Here is a 19,424-nt window from a genome sequence, read left to right on the forward strand (position 1 = left end):
GCTTGCTGCCCTGAGGCTGGTGGCATTTCCTGAAGCACATCCACCCTTCCCTTCAGTCATCCCAAGGCCCACGGCACATTTCTCTGATGCCTCCTACCCATGCTGGGTCCTCCTGCCTTGCCCTTTATTTACCTTTTCTCAGTAGCTTTCTCCACCCCAAACTCAAGGAAAATGAATTTCTCTCTGCTGGGTACTGGCAGCAGTTCACACACTTCCCTGGTGCTGCTTGAATTCCTTGATGGCTGGGACCCATCTTTACTCTGAGCAGTGCAGCCTCTGGGAATCGTTCAAGGCTGTAATCAGCTTGTTACACAATGTGTGGTGCACTTTCCTGTCTCAGAGCCTTTGCTCTTCCCTTCGTCTTTATGCGCCTGGCTTCTTCTTGTCTTTCTCAGCCCATGTCTCCACGTCTGCTTCTCATAGAGGTGACCGCCCTGCCCACCTATCCAAAGTGGACCCTGCCCTTCTTGGTTACTGTTCATCGTATTTTCCCTTTTATAACATTTGCCAGGACCTGAAGTCATGTTGTTTACATATGTGGTTACATGTTCATTATCTTTCTTCACCCACTACATTGTGTGCCCCGTGAGGGCAGGGACTTGGGCTTATTCCCCACGGTGTCCCCAGCATCTACAACAGCGCCTGGCACAGTGTAGGTGCCCAGTCCATACTTGTTGAATGAATGAGTGCTTTCTTAGCCTTTTTCAGCTGTAAGCTTATACTGGGGAAGAGAGGGTTTGTAGGGAGGGGTGTGGCAGGAGGGGAGGCTGAAGTTTTGATTCTGAAGCTGTGTGGACCAGAATGCCCTTTTCAGCCCATTGAGGGACTTTTCATTTCTCTAACGTATAAAAGGCCTTCCTTGGTTTATCAGTAGAGAATCCAGTAAGAAATCACTTCTCTACCTGCCGTCTCTGTTCGGTAGGAGCCAGGTGGCTGTGGACTTTGTGGGAGGTGGGGAGACCACATGCTGGGTTTGGGGTACCAGTCACAGACTGAGAGCTGACATGGTACTGACTGTGGAGCCAAGCTCGCCCTCTGGTGGGGAGGGGGGGTCTGTTCCCTGGAGATGGAATTGCTTTGCACATTGCCTTCAGGAGATAAAGAAGAAGAAAGGCATCAAAGAGGAGGTGCAGCTCACCAGCAAGCAGAAGGAGATGCTGCAGGCCCAGCTGGACAAGGAGGCACAGATCCGGAGGCGGCTGCAGGAGGTGAGTGGCTGCTGCCACCACACGTCTGTCCGTGAGTGTGCTGGACAGCCCAGGCCTGCCCCTGGCTGCCCCAGAGCAGGGCACCGCTGACCTGCCTCCTGGGGCGACTCTGCTTGCAGCTGGACGGTGAGCTGGAGGCAGCACTAGGACTGCTGGACACCATCCTGGCCAAGAACCCATCTGGCCTGACCCAGTACATCCCTGTTTTGGTCGACTCTTTCCTGCCCTTGCTGAAATCTCCTCTGGCCGCTCCCCGGATCAAGAACCCTTTCCTGTCCTTGGCTGCCTGTGTCATGCCCCCTCGACTCAAGGCTTTGGGTCAGTCCTTGTTTGCGGGCTGTGAGCATGGCCCCAGGCAGGTCGGGAGGTGGGTGGGGGATGCCCCTCAACACTGGTGGGGTGTCATGTGGTGACTTAGGCTACTGACTTTTGTTCCCATATGGAAGTAGCCTTAGGACCAACATGGTGCCTCTCCTCTCTCCTGTTCTATGTCTGCTATGCTTTCACTCTGAGGCCCAGGGTTTAGATGTTAGTCATTGTGATCTTTTTTTAAAAAAAATACTTTGTTATTGAGAATTATGTTTTAATATGTATTTTTATTGATTTCAGAGAGGAAGGGAGAGAGATAGAAACATCAATAATGAGAGTCATTGATCAGCTGACTTCTGTATGCCCCCCACTGGGGATCAAGCCCGCAACCCGGGCATGTGTCCTGACTGGGAATTGAACCGTGATCTCCTGGTTCATAGGTCAGTGCTCAAGCACTGAGCCACGCCAGCTGGGCAGTCAGTGTGGTCTTTTTATAGCAGTTTTAAAACTAGGAAGCCAAAGTCAGAGGCAGTGGGGGTAGTTTGGTGCCACGTGGCTAGTTAGTGGGGCCTAGAGCTCCTGAGCTGCCATGTGTCAGTGATGAGAGGTCTCTGATTTTCAGCTTTCTGTTTGCTGTGGTGAAACAAAGATCAGGTAGGGTGGCTGGGAATTGAGCAGACTTCCTTCCTATCCTAAAGGGAATGTTCCCATGAGTGAGGCTAGAATAAGAACCGTCTGAGTGAAAATGAGTTCTGGAAAAATGAATCTGAAAGGAAATAGGCTGATGTTTGTCAGAGGGGAGGGGGACTGGGGAACTGGGGGAAAAGGTGAGATTAAGACGTACACATTGGTAATTACAACATAGTCATGGGGATGTAGAGAACAGCATAGGGAATGTAGTCATTAATAGTGTAATAACTGTGTATGGTGCCAGGTGGGTACTGGAAATGTTAGGGGAACACTTTGTAAAGTATGTGAGTGTCTAATGACTATGCCATACGCCTGAAATTAAGACAAAATAATATTGAATGTAAACTGTAATTGAAATCTATATATATAAACGACTAAGCGACTGGCCGACTGGACAGTAAGTATGACACACACTGACCCAGGGGTCATACGCTCAACGCAGGAGCTGCTGAGCGACAGCAACTTTGCAGAGTGCCATCTCACACTCTGGGGCCCCTCAGGGGATGTCAGACTGCCGGTTTCGGCCTGATCCCCGCAGGCCAGGCCAAGGGACCCCACCTGCCGGAGGGACCCCGCTCACTCCACAGACGCTCTTTGAGCCCTGGTGCTGCCCTAGGTGTGGCCAGCTGGGGAGGGACCTCGGGAGGTTGGCTCCAGGGTGTGTCCAGCCCGTCTCGCTCAGTCCCACCCCACAGTCCACCTAATTAATTTCCTTTTAATGTGCACGAATCCGTGCACCGGGCCTCTAGTATAAAATAAAAAAGAGTCTGGAAAAAGGTTCTGAGTTGGTGCATATGGTGCCTGCCAGAACTGTTACCTGCCTGCTGGGCTTGCTGCTTGGAAGGTGGGAGCACCATGCGAATAGAGCTTTGCTCTTGGCTGAATACGCTTGGGTGGCTCATGCCTCCTTTCAGCGTACTTTTAATTTCTTAGTGTCAGGACACCTCCCTGCCTGCCTACCCTTCGGTGCTGTCATGAAGAGGAAATGGAAATTTAGGTTAAGGACTTTTGGGCACAGCAGCATTGATTACTATTAAGTCAGAGGGACGTGGCACCTCTGTGCTGGGCCAGATTCTTCGTGTCTGTGTGGGTCATCCCCGCTGCATCTCTTCTCTTGGGTACAGGCACCTTGGTGAGCCATGTGACTCTGCGCCTGCTGAAGCCAGAGTGTGCCCTGGATAAGTCATGGTGCCAGGAAGAGCTGTCGGTGGCTGTGAAGAGGGCGGTGACCCTGCTGCACAGCCACACCATCACCAGCACGGTGCGCAAGGGTGAGCCAGGTAAGGACGGCACAGAGGATACTCGGTGGCATGAGCTGGTGCAGGGAGTGTGTGAGCTGCCTCATCCCCTGGGCTTCCTGAGGCCGTGGCCATTGGCGAGTCTCCGCCCTCCTTGCCTTGGTTTCCAATCTGAAAAACGGGGTGTGGGGAGTTGGACCAGTGGAGGGTTTCTGAGTCCAGTCCTGGTCTGTGAGCTGCTGCAACCCCATTGAGAAGCAGCTTGTCACTGGAATAGACGTGTCTGTTTTAACTCACGTTCTGGAACAGGGCAGTGTTTGGGGTGGGAGCAGGCTCGGCTTTCATCCCTGCTGTCATACTGTGTGCTTCTGAGTGTCAGAAAGGGCCTCCAGCTTTCCCCCCTGCACACTTGCCCTGAGGATGGAAACAGGCAGCAGTGCCCAGTGCCCTGCCCTGCCTGCAGGATCATGTCTGCTTGTTGCTCACAGATGCTGCACCCCTGTCCGCGCCAGCCTTTTCCTTCGTCTTCCCATTTCTAAAGATGGTGCTGACCGAGATGCCCCACCACAGTGAGGAGGAGGAGGAGCGCATGGCTCAGATTCTTCAGATCCTCACTGTCCACGCCCAGCTGAGGGCCTCACCCAGCAACCCGCCTGGGCACGTGGACGAGGTTGGCAGGACACCTTAGCTCTCCCTTGGGCTGGAGCGGGGTTGGGAGGCAGGGGGCTTTTGACACTTCCTGGCCCGTCAGTGGTTCTGGTGGGCATGGAGAGTGTGCTTAGACAGTAGCAGCTTTTGTTAGGAGAACCCAGATGTTCTTTACAGGTCTCCACACTCCTGTTGAGTTTCTAACCCAAAGAAGTCGAAGGATTTTGAATTAGTTTATTGTGTTTGTTGTATTTCAAGCTCAGAAGATAACACTGGCCACTTTCCCTTTGACTTAGGATTATGAGATTGGATCTTTTTAATAGATGATCTTCTAAAAGTTTGCCAAAATCATGCATATATATTTTTTTAAATACATTTTTATTGATTTCTGAGAGGAAGGGAGAGAGAGATAGAGATCAGTCCGCAGGCTGATGCTCTGTCCACTGAACCAAACCGGCCAAGGCAATCATGCATATTTTAAAAAATTACAACAATACAGAAGCAAAAAAAAAAAAAAAATGCCACTTTCCAGAGGTAACTCCCCCCCCCCCCGCGCCACACACACGCAATAAAGCAGATACTCTGGGTCTCCTTCCATGTCAGTGCCTCTGGGTCTGTTTTATTGATTTTGCAGGCTGCATGGGCTTTAGTGCTGTGGGTGCACTATGTTTTAGTGACGACTCTACCTGTGATGCGTATTTTAAGGCTGTTTCCAACTTTGCCTTATTTTGAACTGCACAGTGGTGTGACCTCTTTATGTATATGCTTCTTGCACACCCATGTGAGCATTTCCATAGGGACAGATTCTTGGGCGTAGAATTGCTCGGTGATGTGGTATGTTCTGAGCTTCATCCTCACTAAGAGTTCCCTTTTCTCCAAAGTGAATGCAGCCTCAGATAATGTTAATCTTGCCAACAATGAGTGAAAGAATGGGACCTCCTTTTATTTTGCGTTTCTTGACTGACTTGTAAAGTTGAGTATCCATATGTTTATGGAACACCTGTATTTCATATCCTGTGAATTTCAAGCAAGTTTCAGAATGAATTTGATTTTGAGTCCCTGAGGCTCATGGTTCACTGGGGTTGGCTAGTGTGGGTTCAGTTGTAAGCCTGATGGGGTTCCTACAGGAGAGTTGGCCAGAAGACCTAGAATGCTCTGCTGTGGCTTCACGTGCCACTGGCCTGGTTACAGCCTTTCCCCTCACCTCACCTGACTTACCTGCTCTTCTCTCCTAGAACGGCCCGGAGCTGCTGCCTCGCGTGGCCATGCTGCGCCTTCTGACTTGGGTGATCGGGACGAGCTCTCCTCGCCTGCAGGTGATCTGGGGTTCAGTTGGCTGTCGCAGTGACTCAGTTTGTGACTCTGACCACAGGTCCCGGTGTTTGGGGTTCGAGTCCTACTTCCCTTTCTCAGCTCTCACCTTTGGACTTGAGGAGAAAGAAGGGCTGCTTTTGAGAGCCAGCCTGACTGCTCAGTTAGTGAAGGGTCCTGCCCCTGGTTTTGACCAGCGCTGGGGGTCTTAGCGCTGTTGTGGCTTGGGGTGGGCATTCTCAATTCAAACCCCTCTCAGTCCCTGGCCTCTGCCTGACTGTAGGAGTAAACAGTTTGCTGAACTGAGCCGAGTGTGTCAATGTTTTCCTTAGGTTCTGGCTTCCAACGCCCTGACCGCCCTGTGTGCCAGCAGCAGTGGCAAGGATGGCTGTGCCTTCGCAGAGCAGGAGGCGGTGGACGTGCTGCTCTGTGCCCTGCAGTCCCCGTGTGACAGCGTGCGGGACACGGCGCTCCGGGTGCGGGCTCACTTCTCCTCGGGGCCACCGTGGCATCCCTAGTGCAAGTGTTTAAGCTGAGGAGATGCCTCAGATTTGTACAGTGTGTTTGGAGGCACAGAGAAGAGGTCACAGGGTGTGGGTCGGCTGGTTCTAGGAATTGGAGCGACGGGACAGTTTTGCTGTGTGGCTGTCTTATTTTTTCTTCACCTGATTTGTAAACTGGAATGTGGATCTTGGTACTTTTATAGGACAGCTATAACTCATCGGATTGGTTCATTTCTTCATCCCACCAGCTTGTACGTGGCTTTTTGGTATTTTTGGACCAAAAACTAAAAGATCCCTCGGGAGCATGAGACAGTGGTTCCCAAATGCCAGTCTGCAGCTCCCTGCTATTGACCGGTGACAGAGTCTTCACTGGTCCTTGGTAGAATCTGGCAAACGATGGCAGTATGGTAAATTGTCCTTAAAGACAAAACAAAGAGATTGTCCTTTTTTTGAGGTTTAATCTGTCTTGCATATTTAGTTAAATATTTAAGTTTTACATTAAGAAAGAGTCTATTATTACATACCATCATTTCACAAAAGAAAAGCCATTTAAAGAGACAGAGATGCTAGTGAGCTGAGCTGATTCACGGCACTCCCTAGACCAGTGATGTCCAGGGGAACGTCCTGCGATGATGGAAATAGGTCTGTGCTGTCCAGTGCTGTAGCTGCTAGCCAATGTGTAGCTATTGAGCACTAGAGATGTGGCTGATACAATAAGGAATTGTAATTAATTTTAATTGATTTAACTTTGAAGACCCACACGTGGCTATAGCCCTAGAGGGAGGCGAGGAGGCAAGTCAGGGCTCCTCTGAAAGGTTGTGCCTCACATGGTTCAATCTTACACCCTCGCAGGGGCTGATAGAACTCCACATGGTATTGCCAACGCCTGATACTGACGAGAAGAATGGCCTAAATCTTCTGCGGAGGCTCTGGGTGGTCAAGTTTGACAAGGAGGAGGAGATCCGGAAGCTGGCTGAGAGGTGAGAGCCCTCTTAGGGAATGACTGAGCCCGGTGTGCTCAGTCTGCAGTGAGAGAAGGGCTGGGTGGTTGGGTTTGCCAGGGCAGGTGCTACAGATCCGTGTCTGACCAGCCCCACCCTTTGGCCTGCGTAGGCTCTGGTCGACGATGGGCCTAGATTTGCAGCCAGACCTCTGCTCCTTGCTGATTGACGATGTCATCTACCACGAGGCAGCTGTGAGGCAGGCCGGGGCTGAAGCCCTCTCCCAGGCCGTGGCGCGGTACCAGCGGCAGGCGGCCGAGGTGATGGGCAGGCTCATGGAGATTTATCAGGAGAAGCTCTATGTGAGTAGCTTATGTGTCGTGGGCAGTCTGGGTGGTGTGAGGGTAGGTCAGACTCTGCTTAGCCTCGGACTTGCTCCAGACAGGAGTCTTGGAGCTCACTGTGGCTCAAGGTGGCTGTGACTGGTCACAGCCTCACACTCGGGTCACTGGCTTGCCCGGCTTGTTGGGGAGAGCACTGCAGCTCATCTGTCAACTGTCTGTTGCAGCGGCCGCCCCCAGTGCTGGATGCTTTGGGACGAGTTATCTCAGAATCTCCTCCAGATCAGTGGGAAGCCAGGTATGACAGCTGTTCAGTCTTGTTCTGTTCAGAGCTGCCTGAGAGGTAGCAGGTTGGCTGCGCTGGTGATGTGAGGAGGCATCACAGATTAATTGAACAGGGGAGGAGAGGATAGGACCTCCCTCAGAGTCAGAGACCGGAATTCAGGTGCTGGCTTCCTCCATGCTGGCCATTGGCCGGGGCCCGTCTCACCTTTCCTCCAGGCCTCCAGGTCCTCAGGGGTCCTTGGGGACCGCCTTACTGCTCTGTAACTAAAGAGAAGAGTAGCACTTTGCTTTTGTAGAATATGTCCATTTCTGAGTGACTTCAGATCCGATTCCTTTACATCTCTTCTCTCATAACCTGCCCTGGAGGTAATGGGGTAGGCATTGCACTCATGGGGGGAAACAGAGCAGAGTTGGTCATCCTGCGGGAGGAAAACTCTGAGCAGATGGCAGGTTTCTATTTGACAGGTGGGCTGCTCCAGATCATTGTGTAGATCAGTGGGTAAGCCCTGGGCAGTGGGATTGTGCTGTGCTCTGCCTTGCAAAGTGGTACTTGCTGTTGGCGACTCCCTCCTTGTGACTAACAGAGCAGATCCCAGCTGCAGAGGCGGCCCCTGGCCAGCCCTCGCCTCCCTGACACGCTCCCATTGCTTTCCCAGGTGTGGCCTGGCTTTGGCCCTGAACAAGCTCTCCCAGTGTTTGGACAGCTCTCAGGTGAAGCCACTCTTTCAGTTTTTTGTCCCTGATGCCCTCAACGACCGAAACCCTGATGTCCGGAAGTGCATGTTAGATGCGGCCCTTGCGACACTCAACGCCCACGGGAAGGTAAAGATTTCCGCCACTGAGGGGCTGGGGAGAAGGCTGAGCTGAGCGATGGTGACAGGGAGGCCGAGTGCCGGAAATCCTGCACATCACTTGCCCATGGAAAATTCAAAATATTTGAACCAAAAACGACCCCAAAAGGGAATTAAGTTCTTACAAGTCTGCTGCAGTCTTGCCAGAAAACTGGGAGGCGCTGGCATTCTTGGTGGGCTTGTCAGGGCAGCTGTTCCAGCAGATTCAGGCTTGGTCCTCGGGCAGACTGTCAGCCCAGACATAGCCTGTGGGGTGGAGGTGAGCCCTGGGTGCTCTCCAGGAAAACGTCAACTCGCTGCTGCCGGTGTTCGAGGAGTTCCTGAAGAATGCGCCCAACGATGCCAGCTATGACGCTGTGCGGCAGAGTGTGGTGGTCCTCATGGGCTCCCTCGCCAAGCACCTGGACAAGAGTGACCCCAAAGTGAAGCCCATCGTTGCCAAGCTCATTGCTGCCCTTTCCACCCCCTCCCAGCAGGTACCTGCCACCCGAGACATGACTGGGGGGAGGCAGTGGGATCCTAGGGAGTTGGGTATCAGGGTCCCAAAGGCCCAGCTCTGCAAGAATTTGTCCCCTCTCTTAGGGGACAGCCTGGCTTAGAATGAAGAGCACCTCCAAGCAGGGAATTACTGTGTTATTTTTTCTGGTAGACATCCTAGATGTTTTGATTTTTTTCTACTCATTTTCTAACTGTTTTTTGGTGTTTTATTTTTTCATTTAGTATAAACTTGGCCTTGGGGATACCAAGATTTAAACAAAACACAGAGCGGCTGCCTCTTGTGTCAAGTTTTTTTCTGACCTTTTCTACATGTTTGTTACATGTTTCAGGGGCCCTTTAATGCAGCCTCCAAGCCACAGTGCAAGACTTTTTTTTATTTTTAAAAACACATTTATACATTTTGCAGCTTACACTTTGGACTACCTAGAATGTCCTCATCAAGTGCAGGCCATACATGCGAAGGTCCCGCCTCAGCCCAGGTAGCACGGCACTTTGCTAAGTTTGACAACTGGGAGACGTGGGCTGTTTTTATGGAGGCGCAGTAGCGTGCTTTTTCCTGGATCTTATTCTGTGAGTGGGTTTAGTCTTCCTGGAGCTTCCCACCCACCCTGACCTAGGTTCTCCCTTTACTTATTTATTTTTATTTTTTATTTTTTAAATATATTTTATTGATTTTTTTACAGAGAGGAGGGGACAGGGATAGAGAGTTAGAAACATCGATGAGAGAGAAACATCGATCAGCTGCCTCCTGCACACCTCCTACTGGGGATGTGCCCGCAACCAAGGTACATGCCCTTGACCGGAATTGAACCTGGGACCTTTCAGTCCGCAGGCCAACGCTCTATCCACTGAACCAAACCGGTTAGGGCAGGTTCTCCCTTTAGACCAGAAAGAGTGCCGTGATGGCTGATGCTGTCGTCACTAACAGATACAGTGTGCACCCTAATGGGGTCCACGTCACACGTGAATGCGTAACACTGTTTGCTTTTCTGACACTCTGTTGTCTGACAGACAGTGGCTAAGATGGGGCTTGGGGCATCTAGTGGGGAGGTGCTAGGACTGTGCCAGCCACCAGGAAAGGCTGTGGTTCCTGACGTGGCAGGCCCCTCCTTTAGGTCCAGGAGTCTGTGGCCAGCTGCTTGCCGCCCCTCGTGCCCGCTGTCAGAGAGGACGCGGGAGCAATGGTCCAGAGGCTTATGCAGCAGCTGCTGGAGTCGGACAAGTACGCCGAGCGCAGGGGGGCCGCGTACGGGCTGGCGGGCCTGGTGAAGGGCCTGGGCATTCTGTCGCTAAAGCAGCAGGAAATGATGGCAGCGCTGACCGATGCCATCCAGGATAAGAAGAATTTCCGCCGGCGAGAGGGTGAGTGTCTCTCGGGCCCCGAGGCTGCCAGAGGGAGGACTCTGGCCTTTCCTTCCCCTCCGATGGGCTGGTGTTTGCACTACAGAGGGACAGCTGTGTGTGACTCATGTTATCTGGGCCTTGCTGTTGTGGCCTGGCCTCGCTTAAGTCAGCAGTATCCTTAGCTGAGAGAGATTTTTCCTTTCTGGCTGTTAGTGCCAAGAAGCCATGGATGGATTTCCTTCCCTTTCTGCTCAGCCATGTCTGTGCTGGTGGGGGAGGCAGAGGGTGCTGCTGCTTCATGGGGCAGCCACGTCAGTCCCACAGCTGCCCTGAGTGTTTCCAGAAGGTGAGGAGGTTGCAGGGACGTTGTCCCAGCTGTCCACCTTCTTCCCCAGGAGCCCTCTTCGCTTTCGAGATGCTCTGCACCATGCTGGGGAAGCTCTTCGAGCCGTACGTGGTTCACGTGCTGCCCCATCTGCTGCTGTGCTTCGGAGATGGGAACCAGTATGTACGTGAGGTAAGTCCTGAGGCTGCGCATGAGACCTGCTGGCCGCGGCTGTGAGACTCAGCAGGGAGCCTGAGGTGGTGTAAAGCCCCACTAACTGATCTAGTGTGCCCCCTGATGGGGTCCACGTCACCGTACCTTGGGCCCCAGTTATTGGTCTGGACTCCCCTGATTCCCTGTAAATTACTGAAGCTTTATGAGATGAGAAACCATGTCGCACAGGGGCTGACACAGGAGACTCCTCAGTAAGTGCTGGTTACCGGGCGGGGGGAAGACTTGGTCTAGAGTCAGGCCTTGATCCTTGGTTGGGTGAGGAGGCCCCTGAATGTTTTTTCTCCTCCTTGAGGCTGCAGATGATTGTGCCAAAGCTGTGATGAGCAACCTGAGTGCTCACGGGGTGAAGCTAGTGCTCCCCTCCTTATTGGCTGCCCTGGAGGAGGAATCCTGGAGGACCAAAGCCGGTGAGGCCACTCTCTTCTGTGCCTTTGTCCTAACTTCCTGTCCCAGACACTGCCCTCAAGGGGTCTCAGGTAGCCATGTGTGTGCTTCCCAGCCCAGAGATGATAAGGCCAAGAGTGCTGTTGGGCAGCCCAGTCCCTCAGAAGCTGGTATGCTTTGCTTACCTGCAAAGAGCAGGCCTCTGACAGAAGATGCAGCCCTAAATCAGGAAATCCCGAGCTTTAAAGCTTGTCTGTGGCTAGTTTAGTGATTTTTAAAGCTTTCTCCCCATTAAACCCTTTTTAAAAATGTAATCTTTTCTGGAACCCTAATATGCAAGAGATTTAAGCAGAGCTACTCTGGTTTGCGGAAGGTCAAGGTCTGGGCCCCTTGCACTTGGTGTCTTTCCCCTGGGTCCCTCAGGCTTTGCCCTGCAGTTTGAAAAATCACAAATCAAAATTAGTTCCCTCATTTGTGGCTGAGGAGACTGAGGCCAGAGAAATGCAGTAAATTGGCCTTGGATCACAGCCAGGACTAAGCCAGGTCTTCCTGATCCTGGGCTCTGCTGGATGCCGTCCTCTGCCCTCTGCCCTCTGCCCTGTGCCCTCTGCCGGGGGACTGCTTGAGCACAGCCTGCAGAGGACCAGGCTGGTTGTCCTTGCCTGGCAGCAGCCAGGTGACTGTTGGCCTGTACTGAGCGATTCTACACCGGACGTGTGTCTGCCTCTGCAGGGTCGGTGGAGTTGCTTGGGGCAATGGCTTACTGTGCTCCCAAGCAGCTGTCCTCCTGTCTGCCCAACATCGTGCCCAAGCTCACGGAGGTGCTGACCGACTCCCACGTCAAAGTGCAGAAGGCCGGACAGCAGGCGCTCAGGCAGATTGGCTCCGTCATCAGGAACCCGGAGATCCTGGGTAGGCCTCTCGCACAGTGGGCAGTGGCCCTGCTCCTCCTCCTGTCCCTGGACACTGCAGGGAACATGCTGAGGATAAGTTCACAGTGAAAGAAACTCTAAATTCTGGAAGCTCTTTTCCTAGACTAAATGGTAGTTAGGAAGTGGTGGGTCTTCCTGCTTGTCTGGAGCAGTTGTCATTGACTGCACAGGTAGGGAAACTGAGTCAGCAGCTCAGAAGCACCTTGACAGAGAGCAACCTGAGTGCTCACGGGGTGAAGCTAGTGCTCCTCTCCTTATTGGCTGCCCTGGAGGAGGAATCCTGGAGGACCAAAGCCGGTGAGGCCACTCTCTTCTGTGCCTTTGTCCTAACTTCCTGTCCCAGACACTGCCCTCAAGGGGTCTCAGGTAGCCATGTGTGTGCTTCCCAGCCCAGAGATGATAAGGCCAAGAGTGCTGTTGGGCAGCCCAGTCCCTCAGTAGCTGGTATGTGTGCTAAGCTGAGTCCGAGGTCAACAGAATTGACTGACAAGCTCTGGACCACCTCAGACCATCTCAGTATCATCCGATGTGTTAGGATCTTCGGGAACTTTCTGATCTCATTCCAGGAGACATGAGATAGAGGGGAAGGTTAGGGACAGTTATTCCCCTTAACTGTGCTCTTAGTGTGGTTGGTTATTGAGTGTTGGGAAGAGGTTGATTTCTAGAAATAAAACCTAGCCAGCTACCTTGTTAAATTTTAAACTTCACATGTTAAATTTTAAGCTTCTGCATTGGAGCCTCAGTGCCATTCAGTGTAGCTCAGCCCAGGTATAACTAGATTTTTCTTTTGTTCAGAAAATTATGGGAATTTTTGTTTTTTAGATTAATAGGTGTACTTGGATTTTGTTGGTTTTTACAATGTCTAACAGCCTTGGGGACTGGCAAGGCCCGGAACAGTCTCATCTCTACTGAATGGGTAGAAGTTCCTTTCTTCTTCTTTTTTAAAATATGTTTTTATTGATTTTAGACAGAGGAAGGGAGAGAGAGAGAGAAACATCAATGATGAGAGAGAATCATAGATCAGCTGCCTCTTGCATGCCCCTTACTGGTGATTGAGCCCACAACCCACCCGGGCATGTGCCCTTGACCGGAATCGAACCTGGGACCCTTGAGTCCTCATGTTGACGCTCTATCCACTGAGCCAAACCTGCTAGGGCTAGAAGTTCCTTTATTCTGTGAATCCAACCTGGTTTTTGTTTTTTTTTTTAAATTGACATATAATTTGCGTAATATAAAGTTCACTTTTTAAGAATGTACAGTTCATGCCAAACCGGTTTGGCTCAGTGGATAGAGTGTCGGCCTGTGGACTGAAAGGTCCCAGGTTCGATTCCGGTCAAGGGCATGTACCTTGGTTGTGGGCACATCCCCAGTAGGAGGTGTGCAGGAGGCAGCTGGTCCTTGTTTCTCTCTCATCGATGTTTCTAACTCTATCCCTCTCCCTTCCTCTCTGTAAAAAATCAATAAACTATATTTAAAAAAAAAAAAAAGAATGTACAGTTCAGTGGTTTTTACATGTGAGCATCACACTTTTTAGTTCCAGGGCATTTTCCATCACGTCCAAAAGAAACCCCATACACATTGGCATTCATTCTTCATTTTCTCCCCTCCCCTAGCCCCAGCCAGATCAATTTATTGTCTCTGTGGGTTTGCCAATTTTGGACGCTTCATGTAAATCATACAATAAGTGGCCTTTTGTGTCTGGCTCCTTAGCATAATGTTTTCAAGATTCACCCATGTTGTACCCTGTATCAGTACTTCATTCCTTTTTATGGCCCAGTGATATTCCGTTGTATATATGGACCACATTTTGTTTATCTGTTTATTCGTTGATGGATATTTGGTTGTTTCCTCTTTTTGCCTATTAAGAACAGTGCTGCTGTGAACCTTTGGGTACACGGTTTTTTTATAGACATGTTTTTAGTTCCCTTGATTAGATACCAGGAATGGGATTGCTGGGTCCTATAGTAACTGTTTATTTGAGTCACTGCTAGACTGTTTTCCAAAGCAGCTGTACCATTTGACAGTCCCAACAGCAGTGTCTGAGAATTCCAGCTGCCGGCACCCTATTGTCTGCAAAACCAGCACTGGTTACAGCCATCTTAGTGGGTATGAAGTGGCATCTCATTGACTTTGATTTGCATTTTCCTAATGACTAATGATGTTGAACATCTTGTGCGTATTGGCCATTTGCATATCTTCTTTGGAGAACTGTGCAAATCCTCTACCTATTTTTAAATTGGATTATTAGTTTTTTTAAATTGTTGACCACCAGCCTGGGGCTTTATAGTGGTTGAATTCCCTGGGCTTATGGAAAAGGTAAACCAGGTTTTCCTCTTGGAATTACTTCTGCGGGGTTGATGGTGGTGAATTTGAGAGCTCATTTTATCTGGGCCTAGCAGCTCTGAGCGTGGGGTGCTTCACTCCCCTCACTGGTTCAGGGGCCTTTGTTTTCCCAGTTTTTCACAAAACCACTTTGGGTTGCTGCTTCCAGAATAGGGATTATGGTGCCAGAGCAGCTCTCTCAGTGGAGGCCCAGCAGCTCAGGACCCATGGAAGCCTGCCCACAGGGACTCCACCAGAGCTCAGCTTTGCAGTGCAGAGAGGTGACAGCTATCGCCTCCAACCAGTCCCTCCTGTTGGAGCAAGGATTGCTCTTCGCAGACAGACTGGCTTCCTAAGCTGGTGACTTGTGAGGCTCCAGGGAGCAGTTGCCCTGACTCCCTTCTCCTCGATCCCTGTCTCTGTTTGGATATGCAGCCATTGCCCCCGTCCTGCTGGATGCCCTGACAGACCCTTCCAGGAAGACCCAGAAGTGCTTGCAGACCCTCCTGGACACCAAGTTTGTCCACTTCATTGATGCCCCGTCCCTGGCCCTCATCATGCCCATCGTCCAGAGAGCCTTCCAGGACCGTTCCACGGACACGCGGAAGATGGCAGCCCAGATTATTGGCAACATGTACTCCCTGACCGACCAGAAGGTAGCAGCCTAGCTGGGGCTGGCACAGGACAGACCAGCAGATGCTGGTTTAGGGCACAGAGTCCTTGCACAGGAGACGCGGGAGTGGAGCACACATGCATTGGGTCCCTGATTGTGTTTGGGGCAGATGTGGACCACTGTGGCGTGGAGAGTGGAAATGTAGGTTCTCTGGGCATCTTGCAGAGTAGCGTTTGGGTCCTCTTTAGCCCAGTTCTTAGGTGAGGCCCCTCCCATTGGGCCCCTTTTACAGGTTGGGGTACAGGAAAGGTCCAACCTCACCTTTGACCTTTCAGGAGTGTGGGGGAAGTGGCTGAGGCTTTGACTGCTTGCAGTGTTTTCTTGTGTCAAGCATTTGCTTCTGTAAGTCTCTCGGGAAATTAGGGGAGATTGATCTTGTTTGTTTGCTTCCTTGTTCCTGAGGCCTTGCTTGTGTGATGTCTCCATCTACCTCACCTCTGCTTGCTTTACTGAGCTGTGGGCACAATAGAGAAAGTGGGAAGGTTATAGCAATCCTAGAAAATCTGGGAAATTGAAAAACTGAAAAAATAAAAAATGTTATCCATAGTCCTCCAACACTAAAACAATTTCTCTTAATGTTCTTTATTACATTTTAAAAATTATATTCCTGAACATCAACTTATTTCCGAGTTATAATGAGTTATTCATAAAACTGATTTTAATAATTGTATAATATTCCAATAAGTTTACATACTGTAACTTATGTAATCCTGTTGTTGGTCATATAGTAACCAGAGTTTTTTGCCATTTTAAATGTTGCTGCTGTGAACATAAGGCTTTTTCTATATTTAAAACTGTTCCCTAAGGCTGACTGCTATATTAAGAGACACAAACCTTTTAAGGTGAAGAAAGGGAAGATGATATTGCAATTCTGAAAGGAAAATGCAGAAATAATTTCCTAAAGATCCCAGAGGCTGGGCCGGCCTTGGTCCTAGGAGAAGGGCAGGAGGGGTAAGAGCACTGCACTAGCTGGTGGCTCTCGCCCTCCTGAAGGCGGCCCGGGTCCCTTGGAGGTTTCCCCTTCCCCCCCCTTGTTCGGAGAGCACCCCTTCCAAGTGCTCCTTGTCAGCAGAATGGCGAGGTCAGGGTCCACAGGAGGACGATCCCGGAGAAGCAGGAGTCAACCCGAGTCACTGCTTGTGTTGTTGCAGGACTTGGCTCCCTACCTGCCAAGCGTGACACCTGGCCTGAAAGCCTCTCTTTTGGACCCTGTACCTGAGGTGAGTCTGGGAGGGGAGGAGGCAAGAGCTTCTTATTTTAGCCCAGTCTCCAGAAAATTCATCCCTGAGAATTTTGTGTTTGTCTGGTGAAGGAAAGGAGACCGAGGGACCCCTCATTGCTCCTGCCTGGTCACCTAGTTTTGAGCCCTCAGCTCTCCCTATCCCTGCTGTTGGTTACCTGACAGGTGCGGACAGTGTCTGCAAAGGCCCTTGGGGCCATGGTGAAGGGCATGGGCGAGTCGTGCTTCGAGGACTTGCTGCCTTGGCTGATGGAGACGTTGACCTATGAGCAGAGCTCCGTGGATCGCTCAGGCGCTGCGCAAGGTGAGGCCAGCGCAGGCCCCAAGGGCCCGCCCAGAAATGCCCTCTGGGGGCCTCAGAGCCAGTGGGTTCATTCTGTTTTTTGTTGCAGGGTTGGCCGAGGTCATGGCTGGCTTAGGGGTGGAGAAGTTGGAGAAGCTGATGCCAGAAATTGTGGCTACAGCCAGCAAAGTGGACATTGCACCCCATGTCCGAGATGGCTACATTATGATGTTCAACTACCTGCCCATCACCTTTGGGGACAAGTTCACTCCTTATGTGGGGCCCATCATCCCCTGTATCCTCAAAGTAGGCACCGCTGACCAGGCCAGGAGAGCGTACTGAGGAGGGTGGGATGCATGTGCCCTGGGGGGTTGCTAGGGCTGCTGGCTGGCGGGGCTGGGTGGGAGGAGTCCTCTTCCTGCTGTCCAGGGAGTCCCATCTCCTTTTGGGTCTGGGTGCCTTGGGAAGGGTGGGGAGGCAGCCCTGGCTGACCCCCGCTCTGTGTGCACAGGCTCTTGCTGATGAGAACGAGTTTGTGCGTGATACCGCGCTGCGTGCGGGCCAGCGGGTCATCTCCATGTATGCCGAGACGGCCATCGCCCTGCTGCTGCCTCAGCTGGAGCAAGGCCTTTTTGACGACCTCTGGAGAATAAGGTGAGAACTCGGGTGGAAAGACCCAGCTTTGCATTTTGGGAACTCTAAGAAATAAAGAGCAAAATGATGCCAAGAACTCTCAACTTTCTCCAGATCCTCACTTTTAACCATTTTGTAACCCTCTAGTTTCCTGTAGCAATGTCTTCATTCTGATTCTCTTTTTAAAAAGGTTCTCTTTAGTCAGTCCTTTAGTTGTATTACAATCTAAGCTTGAATACTTTTTAATCTGGAAATGTTATTTCTATGGTTTTATTCCAAGGACAGATTTGGTTGAGTGCTTAAAGATGTAGGTAGAAGGCTCTCTGTTGCAGTATTGTTTTTACCATTTGAAAAATTGGATGTTGGTTTTAAAAAGTGATGACACATCCATACAGTGAACTTATCAGTCGTTACAAAGAATGGTAAAGAACCTTTATCAGCTGACACAGAAGCTCCTCAACCTCTAGCTGACATCACAGGTAGATTGTGGCCCAGCGCATGTGGTGTGGACTCAGTGCCAACACTGTGTGGGGGAGTGCGTGTCTTTGTAGCGGGCGCCCTATGCAAGGGTGTCACGAGTGTCAGGACGGTTGCCTGAGTAGTGGGGGTTTGAATGATTGTTTTTATTCACATTCTTCATATTATTCTGTATTTTGGAATTTTACGTTTGGATGTGACTATTATTTTTTATGATGATTAAGAACAGCAAACCTCACTTAATTTGAAGAGAAGTTTATCTTTCTAGGCCTCTTCTGATGCCTCCAGTTCTGATGATCAGCATTCCTGATTTCCTGTTAATGCTTCCACTTGTGCTCTCTTTTAAAAAAATTTTTATTATAGAATTTTTCACGCAGTCTTTTCAAAAGTATTTATTCTTTTTCATTATCAAAGTTCATTGGCAAGAAAATAAAGTGGGAAAGTGTAAAGACATGAAAATCGCCTGTAACTTTTCTCCCATTCCAGAATAACCACCTGGAATATTTCTGTTGCGTTTCCTCAGTCTCTTTCCTGCCCGGTGATTGGTTGAGCCCCCAGACTGCCCCTTGCAGCTGTGTGACTCTGTGCTTGGCCCTCTCAGGTTCAGCTCTGTTCAGCTCCTGGGGGACCTCCTGTTCCACATCTCCGGTGTCACTGGAAAGATGACCACGGAAACTGCCTCTGAAGATGATAACTTTGGGACTGCTCAGTCCAACAAGGTGCGTGCCTTGTGTTGGTTGCCTTGTTCTGTGGAGGGCACTCATGCTGTGGGGGCCTCACCTCCCCTTGTTCTCTGTTCCTCTATGCTGGCTGCAGGCTATCATCACTGCCCTGGGGGTGGACCGGCGGAACCGGGTGCTGGCAGGGCTGTACATGGGCCGCTCGGACACCCAGCTGGTTGTGCGGCAAGCATCCCTGCACGTCTGGAAGATCGTGGTCTCCAACACCCCCCGCACCCTGCGTGAGATCCTGCCCACGCTCTTCGGGCTGCTGCTGGGTTTCCTGGCGAGTACCTGTGCAGATAAGAGAACGGTAAGTTGCTTGGCCTTGCTTTTGACCCCGCAGCCCTGATGCCTACTAGTAGAGGCCAGAAAGTCAGGTCTGCAGAGACGGGGAGAGCACTTAGTCATTCAACAAATACTTATTAAGCATCTGCTGGTGTAAGACCTGGCACATAATGGAGAGGAAAGGCAGCCTCAGTGCTTGTCCTCATGGAGCTACACTGGTAGAGGAGATGGATGTGAATCAAATAATCACACAGACAGATGCAGATGCAGCTACTGCAAGTGCACAGGGCACTGCACGTGCTTACCACAGGGCCATGCAACCCAGCTGGGGGCCAGGAAAGGCTTCTCAGGAGAAACGGTGCTTGAAGATGAAAGATGAGTGAGCACCGACCAGGTAAGGAGGCGACAAAGAACTATTTCAGACAGGGGATCGTGCTATAGATACAAGGACGGGGTGTGCAAAGGCCCTGTGATGGGCAAAAACATGGCCCACGGTAGGAATGAGCAAAGGGCAGTGGGTCTGGAGTGAGAAAGCAGAGACCATCGTGGTGTGACATGGCTGATGTGCTGGGCTAGGGGGCTGTGTTCCTGTTGGGAGGAGGGGCCCAGCCTGGGCTGATAGTCACTTCTGCCCATCTCCTTTGGCCCACACCTCTTATCCCTGGCAAACAAACTGAGTATTTGGCTCTAAAGGGTTTGCATGAGGCTTCGGAGCAGATGGGGTTTTTCCTAAAGCATCTGTTCCTA

At 51.0% G+C, this 19,424-nt stretch overlaps 1 protein-coding gene across 3 annotated transcripts in view; it reads left to right on the forward strand.

Annotated features, from left to right (window-relative positions):
• The window catches only part of GCN1 (GCN1 activator of EIF2AK4), a 55,443-nt gene that overhangs the window by 23,356 nt on the left and 12,663 nt on the right, over positions 1–19,424 (forward strand). For all 3 annotated transcript variants that reach the window (XM_070400071.1, XM_070400072.1, XM_070400074.1), the window contains 22 exons: positions 1,095–1,208; positions 1,328–1,526; positions 3,332–3,487; positions 3,934–4,115; positions 5,329–5,409; positions 5,737–5,880; positions 6,760–6,887; positions 7,021–7,210; positions 7,417–7,487; positions 8,131–8,296; positions 8,607–8,801; positions 9,939–10,185; positions 10,563–10,684; positions 11,019–11,133; positions 11,843–12,022; positions 14,800–15,020; positions 16,189–16,257; positions 16,443–16,581; positions 16,670–16,866; positions 17,072–17,214; positions 18,272–18,389; positions 18,487–18,702. In XM_070400071.1, coding sequence (XP_070256172.1) covers positions 1,095–1,208; positions 1,328–1,526; positions 3,332–3,487; positions 3,934–4,115; positions 5,329–5,409; positions 5,737–5,880; positions 6,760–6,887; positions 7,021–7,210; positions 7,417–7,487; positions 8,131–8,296; positions 8,607–8,801; positions 9,939–10,185; positions 10,563–10,684; positions 11,019–11,133; positions 11,843–12,022; positions 14,800–15,020; positions 16,189–16,257; positions 16,443–16,581; positions 16,670–16,866; positions 17,072–17,214; positions 18,272–18,389; positions 18,487–18,702 — 3,393 coding nt within the window. The remainder of the gene's footprint in view (positions 1–1,094; positions 1,209–1,327; positions 1,527–3,331; positions 3,488–3,933; positions 4,116–5,328; positions 5,410–5,736; positions 5,881–6,759; positions 6,888–7,020; positions 7,211–7,416; positions 7,488–8,130; positions 8,297–8,606; positions 8,802–9,938; positions 10,186–10,562; positions 10,685–11,018; positions 11,134–11,842; positions 12,023–14,799; positions 15,021–16,188; positions 16,258–16,442; positions 16,582–16,669; positions 16,867–17,071; positions 17,215–18,271; positions 18,390–18,486; positions 18,703–19,424) is intronic.

This window comes from Myotis yumanensis, unplaced genomic scaffold (assembly GCF_028538775.1).
Source record: "Myotis yumanensis isolate MYYU_CA2020_CCGP unplaced genomic scaffold, mMyoYum1.0.hap1 SCAF_19, whole genome shotgun sequence".
Lineage (NCBI taxonomy): Eukaryota > Metazoa > Chordata > Mammalia > Chiroptera > Vespertilionidae > Myotis > Myotis yumanensis.